Genomic DNA, 21,548 nt, shown 5'->3' on the forward strand with positions numbered 1-21,548 from the left:
ATCATTCTAACACTCTCCCTCTTTGTAGTCAACTCCATCTCCAACTCTACTCCTTGATGAGCACTAAAACGCCTTTCTCTAGCTTCTGTTTGCTAGTTTTTTTATGGGACCACACAGATGTAACTATTTGAGTCCGGCTTTTTTCACATTAGGATAGTGTATTTGAGATTCATCCATGTTCTTGAATTAAATAATAGCTTTCTCCTTTTACTTGCTGAATATTACTTCATTGTATTAGATTTACTGAAGCTTAGACATTTAGTTGTCTTTCCACAGCAAATGATCATTGGGGTAATCTTCATTCTTAAAACTGTAAATAGTCCTTCACCAATATCTGAGTACAGGTTTTCATGCATATACACGCAGCTATGGTTTCGTTTTTTCTTTGGCAAATTTCCAGGAGTTGGGTCATGTGCTAAGTGCACACTTACTATAAGAAACTGGCAACCGAAGGCCAAACAGGCCGACTCACATCAACATGTGAGAGTTCTAGTCACCCCAGAGCCTCACCAGCACTGGGTAGTGTCAGTTCCATTTATTTTAGCTATTCAAACAAGTGTGTAGTAAGAGCCCCTTGTGGTTTGAACCTGCATTTTTCTAAGGACTACTAAAGTTGATCATCTTCTCAGGTGCCTATCTGACATCCCACACTTTTTCAAGTAAAATGCCCATTCAGACCTTTCCCTGTGCCTTAATTGTTTTCCTTATTATTGGTTTGTACCACTAACTTTCAACTATCTATTGATTTGCTATATATTTTCATGCCAGGCACAGAAATAAATACATTGCTGCTAGTAGTAAACTTACGGACAAATGTCTCCTTGATGCTCTCCTGATTAACTCGGGTTGTCTCATGAATTACAAGTAATGTTACATACTTTTTGTACAAATGATTGTCATTTTTGTGCCACAATATGCTGATACACACTTACTATATTAAATATGTGAAAAGAACCATTGATCTAAAGTGCTTAGACCCCAAGATTAGTATGCACTCTGAACTTAGCCCACTGCTTGCAAATGATGCTGGACCACACCCTCAGCTCCTCAATGCATTTCTGGATGTGCAACAGTGCAGATGACGTCAGTGTGGCTCCTGGAGGGCACGTTTCAGTGCACTGAAAGAGACAGCCATGCTTGCCTAGCATGTGCAAGGCTCCAGGTTCAATCCTTGGTGCTGGGGCGAGGGTGGAAGGAGCTAAGGATGTAGCGCCATGGTAGAAGGCCTTCCTGGTATGCAGGAAACAGTGGGTTCATTCTTCAGCACGACAGGAGAGTGACAGGTGGGGTGGGATGAGGAGATCCATATAACAATCACACACATTTTATTCCACATGATGGTAACAACAAAGAAACATAAGTCTCCAGAGTATGACACGCTCCCTGTGTGTCCTGTGATTCTGTTTTAGAGAGGCTATCGGAAATGAGAATCAGTAAAGAACTTGCCAGACGATCTGCTTAGATTTTTATTGTAATAACTCTATGTTCTAGTTTGGCCTCACCTACTCTAGGCAAGTGGTCTGCTACTGAGCCCTCCCCTAGCCTCAGCATATGCTCATTTTGAAGACAAGGTGTCTCCAATTAGAAGACAGAACTTTTCCTGTTCGCAATGCTTAGATTTCACTTAGCCACTATACCTAGGTAATGCCTCCTTTCCACATAAGGCTTGTGATCTAAAGAGACAAACTATTTCTTAACAAGAAAGGCCAAGCAAATCCCACACCATGAGCTGGTAATCACTAAGCATCAGTACTCTGACCCACAGTACATCCTCTTCTCCCATACCCACGCCACCACCATGTCATAGGCTATGCCATGACAGTGGGTCACTTCTCTAACTGGAGTAACACACAAACTGGAGGTTGGCAAACGAGTATTTCACACAGATGCTTTAAAGTAAACTTGTGACAGTTTTTGGAATTTAAGCACAACCTTATACAAAAAAAAAAAAAAGTAAACCAACCAATTAACTAACAAAAACTCTTCCATGATCATGCTTCGGTGATTCTGCATGATGAGTCCATCAGTGAGCTGTAATTTAGGTGCATTTCCCCACATCTGCACCTTTTATTTGTAAACTGTTTTTACTGGGGTGCTTTACGTGTTTTAGAGCATTGCATTTACAAAATGAAAATGCTGTAAATATTGCATATTTCATGTGTTTGTAATAAAAGTTACAAGTAATTAGACAGAAGTGGTTTTGCACCAATGTTATTACGTCAAGTAAAGTCATCCAAACCCCCGCCCAAAAAATGCTACCATGGGAAATTAAATAAAGCTCCCCAGTTCCCTTCAACTAGACAGCAAGCAATACGAACCAGGCATTGAAGAGGTAACAGAATCGTTGGCCATCCTTCACTTTATGAAAGAGAAGGGGGACCTGTCAGGCAGATTTACATGGTGATTTAAAAATGTCAACCCAGAGGCTTTGCAAGACAATTTTAAGGACCATAAAAAAGGTTACTTTATATCAAGACCACAATGATATACAGCAACTTTTTAACAAGTGACACTTTGACGCTGGACAAGTGACTTTTAAGTCTTTAAACCACTAATTCAGTACATTAAAGCAAACTTATCAAAATACAATTCTTTCTTGGGGAAAAACAAAGTAAATGGGCAGTGCTGAGCAGCACAAGCTACAGACAGAGCTGAGTACTAATGAAGCGATGCCCATCCGCAGCTCTGCAGCTCAGCTCTGCTGGTCATGCTTGTCCTGGCCTGCATCCCCCCAGATGGCCACTGTCTTCAATGCGTTTCCCTTTGCCTCCAGTGCTAAACAGCCTCCTCTTCTCTACCACTTCCCAAGGAGCTGCCTTCAACTCTTTATATCAAGTCCTATAAGATTAATGTGTAGCAATTAAATATATCTTTTTAACTGTACCAGAATTTATTAAGATTATTATTGTTTTTGTTAATGCTCTGATTACAAGGGTGTGTGTGTGTGTGTGTGTGTGTGTGTGTGTGTGTGTGTGTGTGTGTGTATGTAATGGGCTGTTTCTGAAGGTAAATTCTCCTTTCACAATGAGCCCTGATGCCTAATGTGATTTTTAAAAACACAATTTTTTTTCAGAAATATAGATAAATAACATACAGAACAGGGAGGCAACTCTGCTAGATTTAACTATTCATAGCAGACAGCACTACTGGAGCAAACAGAATGTTGACTTAATAGCCCACACGAAGAGCCAAATGTTGCATAATGACAAGAGCTAATGTAGAAAGGGGACTTATTGGAAAAAGGGTTTCAATTAGGAGAGAAGAGAGGATAAAGGGGAAGATATAATCAGAGTACACTGTAAGATTGAAAGAATAAATACAATTTTATGGCTGAGCAATGCTGTAAATTATGTACAAAGGCCGAATGTCTACCCTGAATACGTGGGTTTCTCAGGAGAACCCCAGGAATGACGGGAAGCAACAGAAAGAGATCAGGATGTAATCTACAAACAGACAAAAGCATTCAGTCCTCCCTGTTGCCTATCATAAGTTGCATTACATGCTTAAGCTGTTTTATCTGGTGTCATCTACAAAAGACATCACATTGTTCAAGTCCTAAAGAGATATCAAGTCCTTCTTTGTTTTTTTCACTTCTCAGCTTCCTGCCTTTCAAATCATCTGTTCCTTTGTTTGTGCCTGGTCAGAATTTATTGGTAAATACATTTCATTTCAGAAGCATACTTTTAGTATTACATGCTTTTTCTATAGGTTACATCTAAATGTTCAAAAGCAGTCAACACTGTTTAAATCAATATAAACTATATAACTATTCATAGCAAGGCTCAATTATATGCCTGCAGTTATACTGTCTTATTCACAAGTTACTTTGAGAAACAGATGGTGAGGGTAGGGGGTGGAGGATACTACACTAATGCTTTATTGTACAATGTGATCATCTGAATTTCCCATAAGCTTGTACTAGTATCTCTTCTTTAATACTCTCCTGACTCTGAAACAAAGTAATGTCTGTTTCATGTAGAACGGACAGATGTTTATTTTTCTCTGGGAAATTTGACTTTATTAGTACCACTGACTTGTACAATGGGTAAAGCTCTGTCTTTCAACAGCCACAGAAATTGAGGAGTAATAGTAACTGCCTGCTTCCCACCTCAACTGAGGTCGAAGGGTAAAGAAATATGGTTAAGGTGCAGATGGAGAGATTTAAGCCACACATGAGAAAAACATTTCCTGGTCAAGATGGCTATTAGACACAGAAACAAAATATTAAAAGGGAGGGGCAGGGAGAGAGAAGAGCACATAAATCTTCCTCCACGGGGATGTGAAGGGCAGTATACACAGCCATCTGTACAGTGAAGCTTGGACCAAGTGCAGCTGTGAACTGATGTCCACTTTATAACCCCATAAATACTCAGGAAGATTTGGGGGTAGGCCTTGCTAGTATGTGTTCTGGCTACACATGCTTTTTTAGCCCTGTGGTCACAGTATATATAGTCAGAGTAGAAGAAGAAACGAATGTGAAAATAGCATGTAGTTCTATGAAGCAAATCAATTCAATGGGTCCAAAGAAATCTGCCAGAGGATCTTTTCTGAGGCTAGTCTGGAATAAAGTACAACCATCCCAGGATCACAAGTCTCCAAGAGAAAATAAACAGTTCTCACTAAAGTTACACAAAACGGTGAAATATGAAACCACCAGAAACAGTTATGGCTTGCTTTTCTATGAACCCCTGCCTCCCCAGGACTAACACTGCCTCAGCAATAGAAACTCAGTGGACAGCAAGGACGAAACTCCTGTGATCAAGGGACAGAATAGCAGGGGCCAGCGGAACCTTTCCTTGGTAAGTCGACTTGGATGCAAAGAACTTCTGCTCTTAAAAGAACCTCTGATAAAGAAACTCCCACTCAGGAGCCAAAAGCCTTTCGTCATTTCATGCTCTTAGGTTGGTTTGTTTTTTTTTTAACTCTGGCCCCAAATTCTCTTATTCAGAATCCCTTTGTATAAGCAAGATGGCTAACTACAGGAGCCTAACACTCATGCACCTTCCACCTCCAGACAAAGGAGCTCTTCAGTAAATAGACAGCTACATTTAGAAGAGGGCAAGAGAAGAGTTCTGAAGTATGTTACATCAAAACCTCAGGATGGCCACACAGACCAAAGGAAACTTTTTTTAAAAGATTTATTTATGTATACAGTGTTCTGCCTACATGCCTGCAGGCCAGAAGAGGGCACCAGATCTCCTTACAGATGGTTGTGAGCCACCATGTGGTTGCTGGGGATCGAACTCGGGACCTTTGGAAGAACAGCCAGTGCTCTTAACCTCTGAGCCATCTCTCCAACCCCCAAAGGAAACTTCTTATCTCAGCTGTCCCTGCTCCCACTAACAAAAGAAAAAAACAGAGTCAGGTGGTGGTGGTGCACGCCTTTAATCCCAGCAATCATGAGGCAGAGGCAGGAGGATCTCTGTGAGTTCAAGGCCAGCCTGGTCTCCAAAGTGAGCTCCAGGATAGCCAATGGTACAAAGAGAGAGAGAAACCCTGTCTCCAAAAAGAAAGAAGGAAGGAAGGAAGAAAGAAAGGAAGGAAGGAAGGAAGGAAGAAGGAAGGAAGGAAGGAAGGAAGGAAGGAAGGAAGGAAGAGAAAATCAGGAAGTGGTCTTGAGAAACAGACCAGTAGTTAAGAGTACCTACTGATTTGGCAGAGGACCTGCATTAAGTTCCCAGTGCCCACATTAGGTGGTTCACAACTCCCTGTAGATATAGCTCCAGAGGATCCTGGCCTCTCCCAGGATACACACACACACACACACACACACACACACACACACACACACACACACACAAATAATTAAAAATAAAATAAATCTTGAAAACACCGCAGGAGGGATGTCTTCTGGAAATGGAGTTGTCTAGGACTCCAGTGGCCCGCATCACTGCTGCAGATCTCTGTAGTCTTCACTTTTATAGAATCATGCAGGACACGGGTCCTGATCTCAGCTCAGAGAGCAGCCTTGCCTTGAGCTGACTATAGTGAAATTCACCTTGTGATTACAGAAAAGGAGCTCACAGTGTGGCTTGACACACATCACTCACAGTACAGCAAGATGCTTTGTGCCGTGCCAACTTGAAATGGGATAGTTCTAGAGTGCATCCCTACTAGAGGCCTGATAGAGGCCAGTGACCACAGCATCCCTTCCTCTCCCAGACTCTGTCATCTGTATCACACTGGCTCGTACAATAGGACACCATTCGCCAGCCAAGCTGTTGCGGTTCACTATCCTGTGCCTACAGACCTCCTAAGAGGTTTTCCACAGCTTCCACCCTCTGCCTACTTGGGGCCTAAGCCCAGCTGCGAAGCCCTGCCCCTGACACCTATGTCAATACAAAACCCAGAACCCTGGGGACCCCTCAGCCCCAGCCCAGCAAAGCAGTTGTGACCCAGCCACAAGCTTATCCTCTTAATAGATTCATCCATTTGTTTACTCATTTGCTTCATTGGGCAACTTTTTCTCCCCCTCCCCCTTGCCTACCACTTTATTGACATCTCCATCCTCTTCCTGGCTTTTTGTATCCACACTTTACTGTACTTAACTATAGTATTTGGACTTTATATATCTTATTGGCTGTATTTATTATTGCTATTGTTTCTTCATATTTAAAACTTGCATCTTTTTTATTCCCCTTCTTACATGTATCTAACTAGGGGGAGGGTGTTAAAATACTGTTTTAGAGTTATTTTATTGTATGTGTATATTTTGCCTGCATGTATGCATGCATGTGTACCATTTGCATGCCTGATTCCCAGGGAGGTCAGTAGAGGGCATCAGATCCCTGGGAACTGGAGGTACAAATGGTTGTGAGCCACCATGTGGGTGCTAGGCATGAAATAGGTCCCCTGTAAGAACAGCAGGTACTCTGACTGATAAACATCTCTCCTGACCGCTCTCACTTTGTTTTCAAACTTTCCCATGATTGGAATTTTGTTTTGATTTTTCTTCTCTTTTAATCTCTTGCTCACTTTTCTTCCTCCATAATATTCCTCTATACTTCTCCTCTCCCTTTTCTTTTCATTTATATAACCTTGCTTCTCATGTGTTTTCCTTTTTCTATGCTGTGAAAAAACATATCTAACTCTGTCAAGGCTTTAGAATACCTGCTCTCAAACTATCCTACAGAGCCATATTAACAGAAGCATCTTGGTACTGGCACAAAGATGAGACATGTAGACCAATGGAATAGGATAGAAGACCCAAAAATTAACCTTAATCCACTTAATTTTCAACAAAGACATCAAAAGTATACATTAGAAAAAAGATAAGTTTGCACTGGGGAAAACTGGAGATCAACAGCTATGATATGAATATAGATCTCTATCTTATCATCCTGCACAAAGGGCAATTCAAAATGAATCAAGGACATAGGAAATGTTAGAAGAAAGCATAGGTAAAACACTTCAAGACACAGGCAAGGGGGCTGGAGAGATGGCTCAAAAGTTAAGAGCACTGGGCGGCTATTTCAGAGGACCAAGGGTCAATTCCCAGCACCCACATGTGGCTCAAAATTGTCTGCAACTCCAGTTCCAGGTAATCTGGTGCCCTCTTCTGACCTCTGTAGGCACCAGACACATGTGGTACATAGACTTACATACAGGCAAAACACCAACCTATATAAAATTAAAGTTAATTAATTAATTTTTTTAAAAAATGTAGACATAGGCAAAGACTTTCTGAACATGACTACAAAAGCACATAAAATAATCCCAAGAACTGATAAATGGGATGACAGGAAATTAAAAAGGGTTTTCACAGCAAAGGAAACAATCATGTGAAATTAGCCTAAAGGACTGAAAAAAATCTTTGCCAACTATGTATCAGACAGATGATTACTATCTAGAATATATAAAAAGCTGCAAAAAATAAATACCAAATAATTTCCAATCGACAAATGAGCTAATCGAAGAATTAAAAATGACAAAGAAAGATCTGAATTAGTGTTCACATCTTTTGCCACCGAGAAATGCAAATTAACACTGCTTTGAGATCTGATCTCACCCAGGTCAGAATGGCTAGCAACATGAAAACAAATGCTGACAAGGTTGTGGGGGGAGAGGGACCCTAATAAACTCTGCTAGGAATAAAAACTGAAATAATCACTATGGAAGTCAATGTAGAAATTTCTCAAAAAGTGAGGGGGTGCAAGTGATAGATCGATTGATTATTTATATATATATATATATATATATATAATCTCAGCACTATTACTGAGAGAAGGGAGGTGGAGACAGGGTAATTAGCATAGTTCTCTGGTCAGATAGCCTGATGTATACTGTGCAGCATTAGAAACAAGATAGAACCCTCCTCAATAAGGCAGAAGGCAAAAACTGACTCCCAAAAGTTGTCCTGTTAGGTGGGTGGTAGAAGTGCATGTCTTTAATCCCAGCACTTGGGAGGCAGAGGCAGGAGCATCTCTGTGAGTTTGAGGACAGCCTGGTCTACAGAGTGAGTTCCAGAATAACCAGGGCTGTTACACATAGAAACCCTGTCTCAGAAAAAAATAAAATAATTTTAAAAAGTTGTCCCTGACCTCCACACAAGCCCTCACTCATACACACACTCATACATAGACATGCACACACAATAAATCAATAACATAATTTTTAAATTAAAATAGATCTGCCATATGATCTAGCTATTCTGCTCCCAGATGTACATCCAAACAATGCTAAGTCACAATACCACAGAGATTCTAGCACATCCATGCTTATTGCTACAATATTTGCGATATCTAAGAAATGGAACTAAGCCTACCTATCTACCAACAGAAGATGGATAAAGAAAATGTAAACACAACGGAGTCTTATTCAGCTGTAAAGTAAAACCATGGTAGATAACTGATAAACCACGGGCAAGTAAATGTATAGAACTAAAGGACATTATGTTAAGTGAAATAAGTGCTATAGCCCAGACTGGTTTAAAATTTCTTATATAGGCCAGGTTAGCCTCAGAATCATGGCAATCCAATCTCCAAATTGACCTGTCATATAAGAAAAAAAAAATGTTTGAGTCAGGGTCTCATATATATAGTCCAGGCTATGTGAACTTCTGATCCTCCTGCCTCTGCCCACTGAGGGCTGAGATTACAAGCATGTACCACCAGGCCAAATTTTATCCAGTACTGAACTGGACCTAGGGTTTTGGGCCCACTAGGCAAGACTCTGCTACAACCCCAGCCCTCATTGGATTCCTCAAGGAAAGTCTCCATTTAGAAAGGAAATGATGGTAATTACTATCAGGAAAGTCTCCAAAACTATTAAACTCATTAGTAGAGATGAATATGTAGTCTAATTCAGAATACTTCACTTCTGCAATGGCAGTGTGGAAACCTTTTAAGTCTCTAGCATGAAAGCCAAAAGTTAAAGTTTTCAAAAAAAACAACTCCAGCTATAGTAAGTTAAAGAAATATAAAAACAATATGTTGATTGTAAACACAAAAATATACATTTGGGGAATAGGGTAAAAAAAAAAGCCTAGGCATTTGTTTGTGATCAAAGTTGTTGTGAGCTTAAAATAGTCTATTACAACAATATGTCTTCTGCAAGCTCAGGGCGAGCACAGAACAGAAAACTGCAGCAGATGCCCGAACAGGAAAAAGCCAGGAGTTAGAGCTTCACACTGCAGAACAAACACCACAGCACAAAGGTAAACACAGCAAGGGGTAACAAATAAACAAACAGAAAACAACCCAACCAGCAGAATGAGTCTTGACAAAAGAGAACTGAAATAGAAAGAGTTGAAGTGGCCATCCGAAAGACACGAAATGGCTGAATGGGTGGAAAACAAGATTTAAGTGTAGGCTGCCTACAGGGGACACCTTTTAGCTTAAAAGACACACAAGGACTGAAAGTAATGGATGAATAAAGATAGCTCATACACACATCGGACAATAGAAAACAAACAATGGTCTACACTTTATAAGACCAAACAGTATTCAAGCCAAGACTGTTGCAAGAAGTGGACATACACAGTGTAAATACATCAAGGAGATGAGGGATAGGTCAGTGGTTGAGGGCATTTATTGTTCTTGGAGAGGGCTTGGGTTTGGTTCCCAGCATCCACAGGGAGCTCACAGGGGATCCATCTTCTGAAACCCCCGGGTACCAGGCACATGCAATGGTGCACAAACATGCAGGCAAAACACTCACACACATAAAATAAATCAATCTTTAATATTTAGGTATGAACATATGTCAAAGCACTAAGTGGGTAAAGCAAATATTCATAAATCTAAAAAGAGAATTAGGCTCTAGTTCAATAATAGGAGACTTCAATGCCCTACTTAGTCCAATTAGACCTAACAGACCATCCATCCAGGAGTAGTGAAATATGCATGCTTCTCTAGGACTCAAGGAATACTCTAGGAAGGAAAATTCTCTAAGGGAGACAGAATATTAATTACAAAACAAGTCTTAATGAGTTCAAGATTGAAATAGTTTGGTATATGCTCTCTGACCACAACAGTACAAAGTCAGAATCAACAACAGAGGAATCTTAGAACGTTCACAAACATGCAGAATGAAACAACACACTCCTCCTAAGAAACCAATAGATAATAAACCCAAAAAGGAAATTTAGAAGTGATTTGAGACAAGAAAGAAAAAAAGGAAGGAAGGAAGGGAGGGAGGGAGGGAGGGAGGGAGGGAGGAAGGAAGGAAGGAAGGAAGGAAGGAAGGAAGGAAGGAAGGAAGGAAGGAAAGAGAAAAGGGAACAGGGCTGGAGAGATGGCTCAGAAGTTAAGAGCACTTACTGCTCTTGCAGAGGACCAGAGTTCAGTTCATAACCTCCTTAACTCTAGCTCCAGGGAGGTGTGATGTATCTGGTCTGATCTACATTGGGCATCTGCACTTATGTTCATGATCTCTGTCTCTGTCTCTGTCTTTGTCTCTGTCTCTGTCTCCGTCTCTGTCTCTTTCTCTCTCTGTCTCTTTCTCTCTCTCTCTCTCTCTCTCTCTCTCTCTCTCTCACACACACACACACACACACACACACACATACACACACACAAACACACACGCACAGTATAGTAGTTTAGTCTGTAAAAAACATCACCTATAGGCTCTAACGTTTAACACTTGATACTTAGCTGGTAGTGCAGTCTGGGAAGGTCTACAAGGTGCGGCCTTGCTAGAGGAAGTAAAGCATGGTGGGGGGTGAAGCTTCAAAGCCTGGTACCATTCCCAGTGTGTATCCCTCTCTGTCTCTATTTCTGTCTGTCTCTGTCTGTCTGTCTCCCTCCCTCCCTCTCTCTCTCTGTAATACACACACAATGAAAATAAAAAATTCTTAAGAAAAAATACACACAACTAATCAAAATTTATGGGGTACAACATTCTAAATGGTAAATTTATGCCAATAAAAACTTACAGATCCCAAATAGTCTAACACTGAACCCAAGGAACTAGAAAAAGATCAAACCTTAAGTTAGCATAAGGAAGAAAATAATGCAGATCAGAACAAAAGTCCAATAAGAAAACAGAAAACCCACAAAAGGGGGGGGGGACTAAAATCAGAGTTGGTTTCTCGTAAACAGAAGCAAACAATCAACAAGAGAGATGGAGAAAGAGCACCACGCACTCTTCGGGCACACAAACCTGGTTCAGGAGGGTGCCGAGCTGGAAACCACACAAAGCTGGACCTAGATGAACAGCAATGCCAAGGACTGTATTTAGCAGAAGGCCTGTGCTGAACTCAAGACCCAAAGACCACTGGGCAAGGAGTTCATCATCTTTTATCCCGTGACTCCCACCTGCCCCAGATGATCAGAAAACAGTAGCCTGCTTTTGATATGACCCAGGGGAGCTGGCTGCCTCACTCATTGGTCTGCTGTGCTCAGTAAGTTCCTAGGCTTGGCTTTCTGATAGGATTTTGATACTCATGCATCTGTGTGGTGTTGGTTTAATTTGATAAGTTCCCAGGTGGTAATGATTTACTTGTGCAAATAACTCTTCTGTCAGTCTATGGCTCATTGTTTGTGCTGGACACACAATGATTGTTTACTTACACAAACACATTCAGTCATTCAAAATGCAGCCTGAAAGCTGAAATTTTATATGATATAGAATAATTTAGAATATCTGCAGCCTGATCTCCCTCTCTACAAGAACCTAATAGATAAGAAATACACATAATAACTGAAACAAGGTCTAGCTGTATATCCCATGTTGGCTTAGAACTCTCTACTTAGCCCAGGCTATCCTCCAACTCTTTTTTGTTGGGGTTTTTTTTTTTTTTGGTTTTTTTTTTTTTTTTTTTTTTTTTGGTTTTTTGACACAGGGTTTCTCTGAGTAGCGTTTGGAGCCTGTCCTGGATGTTGCTCTATAGCCCAGGCTGGCCTCAAACTCACAGGTTTCACCTGCCTCTGCCTCCCGAGTGCTGGGATTAAAGGTGTGCACCACCACCGCCCGGCTTATCCTCCAACTCTTGCTCCTCCTGCCTCATCTTCTAATCTCTAGAAAGAATTCCATGAGTTCTCTTATTTTAAATGTAAATGTTTTACTTTTTGAGCATTTCATGCATGAGTACTCTATTAGTATCATTTCCACCCAACTTCTCCTGTTCATACACACTCACTCTCCAATTCAAGACCTCTACTTCTTTAATTACTTATGTGTTCTCTCTCTCTCTCTCTCTCTCTCTCTCTCTCTCTCTCTCTCTCTCTCTCTCTCCCTCTCTCTCTCTCTCTCCATCTGTTGCACATATGCTCATGCATTTGAGGCTGACCACTTTGGGATTGGATGACCAGACAAGACTGTCTCCTTTTTGACATCTAACAGTGACTCCACTGGGTATGGGTATGGGCCAACTTTAAATCCCATAGATTATGGCAATCTTTTCAATAATGATTCTCAAAGATGTCCTATGAACCCACATTCCTGACACACTTTCAGGGCTCAACTAGGTTGATAAGATGGAAGTTCTGTTACTGTGCTGTTTTGTACTTTTGACATAAAAACGACAGTGGTTGAAAGTGTTGGGCCTCTTAACACCAATCAAGACAGTGGCACCAAATCATACAAGTAGTCAGCGCCACTTCAGAATGGCCATGATGCAATGCTGCTCATCTGACCACACTGCAGCCTTGGGAACCAATCACAGAGGAGGCGGTGAGGTGGTAGAACAGCAACGTTCTGGTGTGCCTCTGCAGAGTCAGGGCACCAGGGAGAAACCGCACTCTCTAAAGTGAGCATGAGGACAAGTTAGGAGTCTAGAGAGGAGAAAGAGGGAAACTAGAAAGCACAGAGAAGGCCGGGATATGGCCCAGTGAGCAAAGCATTTGCAGTGCAAGAGTGAAGATCTGAGCTCAAGTCCCCAGGGCCCAGAGAAACCTAGCCCAGCACTGTGCTCAATAGCCCCAGTGTCCTGGAGGGTAAGGAATGTGTGGTCTTGTTTTGGAAAGTGAAGTGGAAATAGGATGAGAGGCTAAGACTCTAAGGTCCATAAACCACATTAACTGAACTCCATCTGCAAGGCATAACCACGGATGACAGGTCTATACAGTAGCAAACTGGAAGGAAAGAACAGAAGGCATGAACCTACCAGAAAGAGGAAATTGTCAGAAAAGCAGGATGATGTGAGGACAACAGGGGGACATTCCAAGGAAGAAGACATGACAGATGCCCCAGAGACGTCAAGTGGAATAAAGACATCAGAAAGGAAGTCTGTAGACACAAGCAGTCACACATCACACTAAAGCAGAAACACTGACAGGTTCTTTCCATCGTGCCCACACTTGGTGGCAACCCATTCCCTGAACCAAGTTGGACACCACCTATCATGTGCCAGTTCTTCAAATGGCCAGGAAGACAGACACAGACACTGTCTGGGGAGGTCTCAGATGAATGTACATTACACCGTGGCAGGTGCTAAGAAAAGAGTGGTGGGTCCTTAGAACCAGAGTCACCCAGGAAGGGGTGGAAGGCGAGGAAGACGGAAAATCGTCACTAACTCTTCAAAGAAAGCAACACCACGTTAGGTCAAGAAAAACAACACGGCTTTGACAATGAAACACAAAGATGTGAGCTCGTGTGCACACATGCTTGGGACTGCATGTTGGAAAGTGAGTAATTATATTAGTCAAGGTTGTGGCAGAAAAAGGATGGTACACACAACCGGGGAAATGCCTAACTCTTAAGGAAGGGGCTTTTCACTAGCGTGTAAGCTAAGAACCGTGCAGTGTTAGTAAGAAACCCGAGGGGAAGGAGCACGGACAGCTGTACTGTCAAGAAGGCAGGCAGGCAACAACCCCAACTGTGTGTGTCCTCAACTCCCTCACTACCATGCTCGCACCTCTCTCTAGTTAACCCGACTGCACGGTACAGGGCAGAGAGCCTCTGAAGGCAGTCCTGGAGGTCAGCCTCCGGGGTGTGATGAGAGACGGGGAGAAAGCAGAGTCAGAGGAGCGAGCAAATCCAAGTATTTCAGACAGCAGGGACCTGCTTCCGCGAAGGCTCCTACTGAGGAGCAGAGGATAAAGGGAGAAAGCCGGGGAGCACACAGATGCACCCCAGGGCCTGAAGGCATAGAGCTGTTCGGAAGTAGCATGCTCTAGGTCTGGGCAGCTTCTCGAGGCCATGTGGACCCCTTGGAGGGCTTTGAGCAAGGGCATGACACAATCATGGCTGCACTTGAAGCAGTGTAGACACCCTCTGGACTCCTCTCTCTAGATGGGGGCTTGAGAAGGAAGTCTGACAGACACAGGCTTGTATCTTCACTTAATTTCTACGTGACAGTGTCCCAGCCCAGCCAGTAGACCAATGGTTCTCAACCTATGGGTCGCAACCCCCTTTCCCACAGGGGTTGCATGTCAGATATTTACATTATGATTCATAACAGTAGCAAAATTACAGTTATGAAGTAGCAATGAAAATAACTTTACAGTTGGGGGTCACCACAGCACAGGGAAGTGTATTCAAGGGTCACAGTGTTAGGAAGGCTGAGAACCACTGCAGTAGACAGAAAGCATATCAGCTATTTGGACACAGAAATTTAACGCATACAGTTGTTAACTGACTAAGTAAAAGAATAAGAGGAACCTAAGGGCATCATGGGAAGATGCAGTTGCCAACACCATGGTGGAGAAAACAAAACTAAAGAGACCTATAGGTTGAATTTAGAGCCCTGAGAATGGAGCATTCCTCAGCTGGCTGGTCCCTCTCAGGAGTGGAAAGCATAAAGCTGCTTCTCTAGGTGTTGGATGAACTGCAACTGTGACCCCGGGGAGCATCAGCCGGGTGGTGGTGGTACTTCCAGGACGCAAACAGACCAGAAGGAGCAAGTACTTTCCTTATCCCCAGCCCCAGTCTCCTTCAGTACTCCTTATCAGCACAGCCTGTCAGGGAGCCAGATGGAGGAGAAGTGTGCTCTGCTGAGTTCTCCCTTTCTCCTGCTCTTTCTTTCTCTCCTACACACACACACACACACACACACACACACACACACACACACACACACACACACACAAACTCACTCGCGCCCTCTCTCTCTGTCTCTCTCTGTCTCTCTGTCTCTCCTCTTAGTCACAAAATTCTTCCTAATCAAAAAAAAAAATCATAAATTCGACAAAAACACAGCTAGTATCCAGCCCAAACATGGTGAACTCAAGGACCAAACCCAGGAAGCAGAGTCCTCTCATGCTGCTCAGAGGTTTCATTCTCAAACTCCAGCGAACAGACCTTTGCCCCAGTTTTATGGATAAATTGAAACTGGGCTAATAAACCACAGAAGTGTGACCCACTCTTAAATATAACTGACTTTGTGTCCTCCACAATGTGGAGAAACTACAGTTACAGAAAACACGATGTCCTGTAAAGCAGACAAGGATGCTGCAAAGGATAAGGACTGAGAAAACTGTCCGCACAGTTAGTGGTCTGGGGAAAACTTCGGTGCAAAGGTATCAGTATCCAGTCTGCACTTGACTAAGAAACACTGAAATACGCCTGCCCATCTGCTCCATGCTCCTAGCCCTAATGATCATAGACTCATGCTCTGAAACTGTAAGCAAGCCCCCAACGAAATGCTTTCTTGTATTTAAAACAAAGCACTGAGATAATAAAGGTCTTAAGCATAGACCACTCTTTCAAGGCATCCAGCTGAAGGAAAGGACAATAATGTTTCACTTCAGCTCTAGCGGGGCATTCCTGCCACAACAGGGAATGTCCCTTCTGCAGGGAGCAAAGGTCAAGCTGCGAAGACCCTCAGCACAATGGAACTCCAGAGAGGGGTGTGCTGGGAACAGAGCAGAACCTGAGCGGGGAATTTCTATTCCTGTCTTCTCTACTTGGCCTTTTGGGGTGGAAACAAATGTATTTCTTGGGGTCTATTTGTTTCTTGACTTTCAGAATACATTTTTCTTTTTATGAAAGTCAGTGGGAAAAATACAATTCCCTTTCCAGTGTTTTAAAAATCACTTTTCTGGAACGTATCTACTTAACTGACAATTTAATAACAAACTCTCAGTAAGATGACAGATGTTTAGATATACAATGATAAAACGAAGCTTTGTCTTTGTTTTAGCAATTACTTTTATCATTTAAGAGAACCAAGTTTATTTCTATTGGTGCTCATAATGCTGAGGGGTTTTATAGTGAAGATCTGAGGTTTCCAGCAGGAAAAACCCTCTCATAAATTTAAACACAAGCGGATCCTCAGTCTAGAATCAAAATCTGTTTAATGTCTCAAAAACCCCAGAAGCCTCAGTTACAGGCAGACAATTCATACTTTAGGAAAACTTAGAGCAGAGGGCTGGGGAGTCCTGAGGAGTTCAGTGTACATTTTGCAGTCCTGACTGCTTTCCCCAGCCCAGGCATTTGAGATAACAGAATGCGACTGTTTCATGACAAGCTGGATGATAGGCAGCTTTCAAATACTGACGTCTTGGTGTACTTAAAACTTCCAATTCTTTTTCTTACTTCTCATGGCTACGGATCTGTCCATGGGAACGAGACCCACAAGAAATTATGGCTAGTGACACACAGCAGAAGTGGGTAGCCACACTGTTATCTTTAACTAACTGAAGTTGGCACGGGGATAGAGCATGAGCTGACCCTGCTAACAATCGACTGTTTCTTTTCTCCCCTCAACCCCCACCTCCCCTGTCTGGAGTTTGGGCATAAAGAAACCCATTTTATCTTTTTTGGATAGGGGGAGTTGATAGGAAAAAATCAAACATTTAAATTTGAATTCTTCACGGAGTTACTCATGGGTTTTGTTTTTTTTTTTATTTCTGGCTTTGGTTATTTTTCAAAAATAGAGCTCTTTAGGAAAGTAAAGTTTATTGATTTTTAAAGAGTCCAGTGTTGAGCTATAAAAATTGATTTATGCTCTGCGATATCATCATAAGGTTTATCATTAAAACACAGTATAAGTCGTCATCCAGATCGTCTGTGCACTCTGGCTCTTCTTAGTTCACAATATGAATTAGTACTTGTGTCAGTGTACTTATGAGTAAGGAACTCCAAACTAAACACACTTGGTAGTATCACACACAGGGTTGCGGAAAGAAAATCGAGGCAAGGAGCCCAGCATGGTGCTGTGTCCCAGCACTGGGCAAGCTAAGGAAGGAGGATTCGGTTCAAAGCCAGCCAATTGGGGGGGAGGGGTGGGGGGGTAAGAGATCCCTGGACAACCCGGCTTTGTAAATAATGTGGGAAGTTATGAAGCAAGATACCTAACGATGTCAACCTCACATCTTCATATGCATCATACCTATAAATACATGTGCTCATGTACAGTCAAACATGCATGCACATACATATATACATACCACACAATACATATGTTAAAAAGAGAGAGGATAAGCCGGGCGGTGGTGGCGCACGCCTTTAATCCCAGCACTCGGGAGGCAGAGCCAGGAGGATCTCTGTGAGTTCGAGGCCAGCCTGGGCTACCAAGTGAGTTCCAGGAAAGGCGCAAAGCTACACAGAGAAACCCTGTCTCAAAAAACCGAAAAAAAAAAAAAGAGAGAGAGAGGATAAAAGAAAGTGGGGAGCTTGGTCTGCTGGCAGTGGTCTAGAGGGTGCCTGGACCAGTCTACTCTGGTGACCAGCCTAGCAAATAACCTAGCTGTCATCATAGAGCCTTTGTCCAGTGACAGATGGAGGCAGATACAGAGATCCACGGCCAGGCACCAGGCTGAGATCTGGGAATCCAATTGATGAGAGAGAGGAAGAGATACTGCAGGTGAGGGACGTCGAGATCATGATGGGAGGACGTGCAAAGATGACAGACCACACTAGTGGAAGCCCATGAACTGTGGACTGGTGGCTGTGGAGCCCCCATGGGACTGGACTAGGCCCTCTGGATACGGAAGATGGTTGTTTGGCTCAAACTCTTTGGGGGGCACCCAGGCAGGGGGATCGGGATCTGTCCCTGGTACATGGGCAGGCTTCTGGGAATCCAGTGCCTGTGGTGTGACACCTTGCACAGCCTTGGTGCAGTGGGAAGGGGCTTGGACCTGCCTAAGCTCAGTGTGCTGGGCTTTGCTGACTCCCCATAGGAGACCTCGATTTGGGGGATGTGGGGTTGCGGGGTGGCTTGGGAAAGAGGGCTGGGGGTGGGAGGAGGGGGGTTGTGGATAGTATGTGGAGTGAGTAGAAATTTTCTTAATAAAGAAAAATGAAAAAAAAAAAGAAAGATTTTCCCAAGTAAAAAAAAAAAGAAAGTAAGTGGGGAGAAGAGAGAAGATAGAAAGGTAGGAAGGCAGGGGCTGGAATTAATAGTCAAACACCAGAACGGTTTCAAAGCAGCAACTTCTACTCAAAACGGGTTCTGCATTGTCTACAAAGAGTTAGCGCATCCTATGAATAAGTGCATCTTCTCTGACGTCAGATGTCTGCATCTGAATTCCAGCCCTAGTCCTTCTCAGAGACGGGGCAACTGGAGGTGAATGTTTTGGTTCCTGTGTGATAAACAATGGTTACACAACACGTTGCTAACGTCTACAAGAGCTATATCAATTCAATAGGATGGCCCACTAAGGAGAAGACCAGACATCTTTTAGGTGCTCAGTAAACATCAGCTGCGCTCACTTTCCATGTCATCCTTACATTCCTAGAAGCTGTCATCTACAGTCACCAAACACACTGTAAGTTAGGGTTGTAGTTTTATGCTGTGGTCTCTAATTCGTTTCCTCCTAGTTTCATTTACATTTTATTTTCAAAATTTATTCTATTTCATCTTGATATTTGATGTTTGTACCCATAATAAAACAAGAACTTAGATGACGAACTTCTGCTTCTGTACTGTGATAGTTTCTTACTCACCAAGACTAAATGCCTGACAGAAACAACTTAAAGAAGGGGTTGTTTCAGCTCACAGTTTCAGGGTGCGGTCCACCATGAATCTGCAGTCAGGAAGCAGACAGCAATGAAGGCCTCAGCCTGCATTCTCCTTTCTATCCAGTCTAGGTTCCCAGCCCCAGGGATGGAACTACCCACATTAGGACGGGTCATCCCACCTCAACTGACTTAACCTAGCGATTCCCTCACAGACATGTCAGAGGCTGTTTCCATGGTGACTCTGGATCCCGTAAAGCTGACACTCAGACCAACTCTCATTCCCATCCAATAGGACATACTAATACTTACTAGCGAACAGAGAGCACATTACAAGAAAGAAACTTTACCATTAAAAGAGGAATACATTTTCACACATCTCTAGAAGTAAATTCTACCTATTAGCCAGATTTAATATCCATATTCAAATATTTCTATATTTTAAATCATTATCATATTATTTTTTCAAGATTTATTTATTTATTTATTTATTATGTATATAGTATTCTGTCTGCATATATTTCTACACGCCAGAAGAGGGCACCAGATCTCATTATAGGTGGTTGTGAGCCACCATGTGGTTGCTGGGAATTGAACTCAGGATCTCTGAAAGAGCTGCTGGTGCACTTAACCTCTGAGCCATCTTTCCAGTCCTCATCATATTTTAAAAAACAAAAATGTAAAAGCAGGGTGGAGCCTGAGAAATGACTCAATGGGTAAGCTGTGCAAGCATGAGGACCTGAATTCAGATCTCAGCACCCATGGAAAATAAAAATTTTAAAAAACCTGCCATGAGCCGGCACACACCTTTATTCCCAGCACTCAGGAGGCAGAGGCAGGTAAGTCTCTGAGTTTGAGACCAGCCTGGTCTACACAGTGAGTTCTAGGACATCCAAGGCTACGTAGAGAAACCATATCTCAAAACATACACAAAAAAGAAAGAAAGAAAGCCACACAAACCAACCTCGGCATGACCATGTCCCTCTATAACCCAGTGCTGTAGAGACAGAGAAAGGGAGAATGCTGGCACTTGCTGACCACCAGCCTAGCTCCAGCCTCAGTGGGTGATCTTAGAGCAAGGGAAAAGGCAAAGAATAACAGAGCAGAAAGTTAAGTGGGGACAAAAATGAGGGGGAAAAGGAGCACTGTATTTTCCCAGGGAACAAGGCTCAGTCATCACTGAGCGGACAATTAGCAGGGTGATCACTGAGGACAAGGGACAGGACAGCCTATCTGCCTACTCAATTGCAAGTCAATCATTGATTCAAAATTGATGAAAGCCCATTCACCCATCATAAGTGGGGGGGAGAAAAGTAGATATAAAATAGAATTAGCTGACAGTGGTTCAGAGCAATTTTTACAGTTCTACATCAATTAGGAGAGTGAAAGAATTAGTCCATATATTCAAAGACTCTCCTGAAGTTTTCAAGCTAAAACTTAGAAAAGTAGTTACTGCTGAGCCCCAGGGACAGCATGCACATACTCCTTCTCTTTGTCAATAGTTCACAAAATAGTCAATACTTCTATCTAAATTCCATTTTGGCTAGATTGGCCACAGTTCAGGAGAAGGTTAGAGAAGTTTCCTCAGAGCCTGCCATGGCTCCCCTGGAAGTGCACAGAGAGGCTTACCCATACTCATCTTGATGGGCAGGTTTTCTCTGCTGGCTGCTTCCACTAGATGTCTCCGAACTTCCATCAGGGCCTCCTTGTGCTTGGTGTTCAGTAAGGCTTCCCACAGGGCCTTGGCTGAGGCGTCACTACAGAGGAAGACAAGACAGCTTAGAATACACTCCTGTTGGGAAATGGGAAGGGCTGGAAGAAAAGGAAAATGCCAGCATTTCCTTATAAGCACTGATACAGGCATTCCCACTGGTAAGTATTAACTCGATACAGAAGAGCTCATTCATATAATGGGCAGAATATTGAGGAATTAAGGAGACAACAAAATCAAGCCATAAGGGAGAAGAAAGGCTACAGTGTTCCATGAAAATATGAGAAAATTACGTATTAGATTTTTTTTTATTTTCAATTGAAAGTAGTTCACAGTGCAATTCATTGGTAAAGAAACATGAATGTCATATAAGCCGAAATTAAATGTAAGGATAAAAACAACTTATCAATAATTACAAGCACTGTGTCAACTTGAGCTTGAGAAGCACAGAGAAATCCTCAATGAGGATTCTTGTATGGCTTCTCAATAGACTTCCTACCGAATAAGAATGAGGGCTTGCACTCAGGAGCAGGCCCTGAAGTATTCCACTCCA

General features: G+C 42.6%; 1 protein-coding gene across 1 annotated transcript in view; it reads right to left on the reverse strand.

Moving 5' to 3' along the window:
* Positions 1 to 21,548, reverse strand: part of Scfd2 (sec1 family domain containing 2) — a 323,711-nt gene that overhangs the window by 272,482 nt on the left and 29,681 nt on the right. Inside the window, exon 3 of the mRNA XM_059276011.1 lies at positions 20,914 to 21,041. Coding sequence (XP_059131994.1) covers positions 20,914 to 21,041 — 128 coding nt within the window. The remainder of the gene's footprint in view (positions 1 to 20,913; positions 21,042 to 21,548) is intronic.

The sequence above is a fragment of the Peromyscus eremicus genome, chromosome 10 (genome assembly GCF_949786415.1).
Source record: "Peromyscus eremicus chromosome 10, PerEre_H2_v1, whole genome shotgun sequence".
NCBI classification, from domain to species: domain Eukaryota; kingdom Metazoa; phylum Chordata; class Mammalia; order Rodentia; family Cricetidae; genus Peromyscus; species Peromyscus eremicus.